General features: G+C 32.8%; 1 protein-coding gene across 2 annotated transcripts; it reads left to right on the top strand.

The window, feature by feature from the left end:
• On the top strand, positions 1-3627 carry LOC108487356 (protein ENHANCED DISEASE RESISTANCE 2). Of its 2 annotated transcripts, none has more exons than XM_017791673.2 (3): positions 1-295; positions 1485-2466; positions 3267-3627. In XM_017791673.2, exon 2 carries the CDS (start codon positions 1496-1498, stop codon positions 2462-2464), a length of 969 nt encoding a protein of 322 aa, XP_017647162.1. In that variant the 5' UTR covers positions 1-295; positions 1485-1495; the 3' UTR covers positions 2465-2466; positions 3267-3627. The 2 variants fall into 2 exon arrangements, with proteins under 2 accessions (XP_017647162.1, XP_017647161.1); XM_017791672.2 differs by having other exon boundaries at positions 3297-3627.
• The last annotated feature ends 799 nt before the right edge of the window (positions 3628-4426 follow it).

Here is a 4426-nt window from a genome sequence, read left to right on the forward strand (position 1 = left end):
AGATTGGGATTAGGAATTGCCAGCCGACCAGAGGTAGACCGGTTTAGGAGATACATTTCCATGATCCCGCTTTAACTTTCCCATCCCAATAAAGCAAGTCATTCCCTTCAAAACAAAAACAAACGGAAAAGAAATAACTAAAGCTACTGTTGGTAGCTTTTCCCTCTATTTGATCACCCAAAAAAAAAAAAACCCCCTAATTTATCATCTCTTATCTCAATTCTTCTGAGTAATTAGGGTTTTTTAATCACTCTCCATTACCTTTAGCCCCCTTTGTCCTTCCCTCCATTTCAAGGTTAGAAGTTTTTTCTTCTTCTTCTTCTCCACGTTAATTATTATAATTCAGATTGTTTTTCTCTTTTGCATTTTGTTTATATGGAATCTGTTTCTTTTCCTTTTTTTGCTCAATTAAATCTATAATAGGAATGCTAATATGATTGGCATATTTTCTCTTTGGTAATATGTTCAACTTTTTGGTTTGTCTTAATAGGTTTGCTTCTTTTTTTTTTCTTTTCAATTATATTTGTGTTTAATCAACTTTCCTTCTGTGTCATATTCAAGAACCATAAACTAGTCTTGGATATAGATAATAGTTACTTAATTAGGAATCTTAAAGAAATATCATTTCCCACGAAGGTTTCCCGGTTTTCCTGTGAAACAAACAAATGCTTAGGGAGAAAATTAGTGATTCTGTTGGACTTTTGGAATTGCTTATGAGTACTCCTTTTTTAACAAAAAAAAGTCTATGCGTATGCTTGCTCCTCTCTTTTTGTTTTTCTAGATATAGGCCAGATTTTTTGCGTGTATGTGAAGATTCTTTCTATTTGTTGTATCATAAAAAATCCATGTTCAACCTGGATTTTGAATTATATGATTTGAAGCTAAGGGTCGAGGCACGAACTATCATATTCAGTTGACCTCTTGTTTAGGGTCTGTAGTTATTGTTTTGCTGTAAATCTTCAACATAAGGTAATACAAAACACATGAATGGGATAACTAGGCAAATGACCCAGTTTGTCTGTAGATCATATAATCGGCTTTGACTTATACCTGGAGCTTTATAAAAATCTACTAAGAGTTTGGACAATATGTAAGAGACTTAGACTAGATTTTCTTTCTTTCTTCATGTTTAAACAAGTTTGCTTATACCACCATAGCTTTTCAAAGGGAGAGTTTTATATTTATAACACAGGTGGAGATTTTTATGTGAGATTGTAACTTACGAGGGACTTGTTCTTTGGTATGTTTGTCCTGTTTCTGAGGTTTATTTGGCTTGGCATTGAATGATTGTATTTCAGTAGTGCCATTATTGGAAAGGGCTAGTCATTTTTCTGATTTAACTTATTATAATCCGAGCTTAGTTCATGACGATGTACCTTATCACTTTGTTAAGAATGTTGTGGTTATTATTTTCTTTCAGATATAGCATGGTGTAATATAAGTTACTGATTATATCTGTGGTGTATTTATTTCATATTCCACAGAGATTTCTTGTATGTTTATTCCAGCAGGACACATGGCTAGTGCTGAGGATAGCAAGGAACCTGAATGGATAGAGAGAGTACGATCAGAGGGAGCTGTTCCACTACTTGAACCAGATAACTGTACAAATGGTTGGGCATGTCCGCCCGGGGATACCTTTATGGTAAGGGGTCCAGAGTACTTGTCAAACAAGGTCAAAATTCCTGGTGGGAAATATCTGCTAAAATCTCTTGGCTTTGACTGGATTAGAAGTTCCACAAAGGTTGGTGACTTTTTGAGCCATCGTAAACATCGTATTAGAAAGGTTGTTGATGAGGCTTTCCCTACAGGTGATAAGCCTTTCATTTGGGCATTCAACCTTCAGCTCCCTACTAAGGATAACTATAGTGCGGTAGCTTATTTTGTAAGCACTGAACCTATTCAAGAGGGTTCTTTGATTGACCAGTTCTTGAAAGGTGATGATGCATTTAGAAATTCAAGGCTTAAATTGATTGCTAACATTGTCAAAGGGCCGTGGATTGTTAAAAAGGCAGTTGGTGAGCAAGCAATATGCATCATTGGACGAGCCCTTTCTTGCCAGTATTGTATATCTGAGAATTTTATTGAAGTTGATATTGATATTGGATCTTCGATGGTTGCAAGCGCTATTGTTCACCTTGCATTTGGTTACATCACAAGTCTGACAGTTGACCTAGCTTTTCTTATTGAGAGCCAAACTGAGGCAGAGCTTCCTGAACGACTCCTAGGAGCTATACGGTTCTCTGAACTGAAAATTGATTCTGCTCAGTTGATTGAACCGTCATCATACGGGAGCAGTGGGAATTTGCAGGCGTCACTGCCAACTCGCTTGTGGAAGTCACTTGGACAGGGATTTTCTCATCTTCTTCACCCAGGAGCTCAAGAAAGTGGTTCGGTCTCCACTCCAACAACCCATGTTAATGGCACTGCTGTTCATGAAGAAAGTGATCGTGATGTTAAGTAAGGGTAAGCTTTCATAAATTGCTCACAGTTAATATTTACCATCCAAAGTTGAATGAGATGAAAGTTTGATTGTTTTACTGTGTCTGGTTATACAAAAAACCAATCTTGTGGAACACGTTTTAAAAGAATGATTCAGGGGAATGGATATCAACTTTCACTTGGCAAAAGAGAAAATAAGTCCCCCGTTTCCTTCATCAGTTTTTCCTTTTTCTCTTCTTGGCAAGTTCCTTTCACATTTCATGCCTTATCTTTTCTATCAATTCAGTTAGGAAAATATGGTTTGGTCCATGTGAAGAAGTTCGGTAGTATTCAGTCAAGGCAATTTACTTGTGGTGTTTCATTTTTGTTGAAGTACTCATGCTCAGTTCTCGTGGGTACGACATGAAAACTCATTTTAAATTAAGTAAGGTCGTGCTGGATACTTAACCATATCTCCCACTTGAATTTGAGTAACATATGTCAATGGATCTGTCACTCTCCATTACCTCTGATCATTACTTTTGAGTAGTGTACAAGTATAGCTTTCGCAACTCATGAGCGAATCGAACATGTAGGAAAGATAATGAAAAGTAATAGATCTAATTGATTAGTATAGTTTATGTCCTCCTGCCTTTCATGCCCCATATTTTTTCAGTCTCTTGGGCTAGTTTTAAGGTCGAATAAATAAGCGTATTATTGTACCAATGATCAGACTTACGCCAAATAAATTCCTTGTTTAGAGAAGTAGAGAAACTATTGCAAATTTATGCAGATTAATCAGATGTTCATGCTTTAACATCACAGTATACATTGCTGCTATGCAGAAGCTTTAATGGCATTTCATTTGTTTTCAGAGCTTTTGATGACACGTGGTTGAATCATTGACAGGATATCCCATTCTTTGGTATTTTGTAATAGATTCTTTTAATCTCTCGGTTATTTCAAATTTACCACAAATGATGTGTAAAATATTGGTGTGTATAAACAAACTTTTAGCTGTTAATGGGCCTCTTTTCAACCCTTTAGTGCTTATTATCATCCAGGGATGGTGGTAAATTTGGGTGTGGATTGGGATATTCGATTCATATTGGGATATTCGATTCATTCTTTTGGATTTGGATGTAAAAATTACCGTTGGTTGTGAATGTAGAGAAAATATGATCCATTATTTATTGGGATAATAAATTCGAGTAGTTGTGGTTTCTTGAATTAGTCATAAAATAGATACTCTTCAACTCTGGTTAAAACTTACAATTGATTTATAATAATATTAATAATATACTAATTTTTTAAAAAATTAAATATAATAATTAATTATAAAATTAAATTGATTATGTTAAATTTAAGATATATAATTCCTAAAACAATATTTTATTACTTAACCAATTTAATTAAATTCTTTAAACAAAAGCTTAATTAATATTTCTATAATTAAAATGAGTATTAAACTATTATTTCTTAAAATCTGGTATAATTATGTTTTAGAATATATTATATTATAAGTACGTATAATAATACTCTAATATATGATTAATTATATTATATTATATCGCAGATGTTGTCGTAATACTTGACTTATGAATATCACGTTATATATGTATTTTTAAATAATTAAATGTATATAAATGTTATAAAATTATTAATATAATATGAATTATTACTAATTTAACTGAATTCAACTATAAATTTTAATAAATATAATATAAATTAATATATTTTATCAATATATGTTATGCATACACTATTATTAATATATAATTTATCCATAGTTATATGTGTATAGTATAATAAATATTGCACATGTGTTGATTGAGTATTAACTCAATTGGTATCGATATTATTGTCAAAGTAGGAGGATGTGGATTCAAGTGTACTAAAGTACATTTATCCTTCTATTTAGGGTGAGAAGGGTTAGGAGTAATTCTATTTGATAGTAATTTGATCTAACCCGATTTTATTTTTCTATTTCCCAAAATATACTTTA

Source organism: Gossypium arboreum, chromosome 10, assembly GCF_025698485.1.
Source record: "Gossypium arboreum isolate Shixiya-1 chromosome 10, ASM2569848v2, whole genome shotgun sequence".
Taxonomy (NCBI): domain Eukaryota; kingdom Viridiplantae; phylum Streptophyta; class Magnoliopsida; order Malvales; family Malvaceae; genus Gossypium; species Gossypium arboreum.

Excerpts from the sequence above, each read along its gene's own strand:
- LOC108487356 (XM_017791673.2), top strand. The coding sequence starts at position 1,496 with ATGTTTATTCCAGCAGGACACATGGCTAGTGCTGAGGATAGCAAGGAA.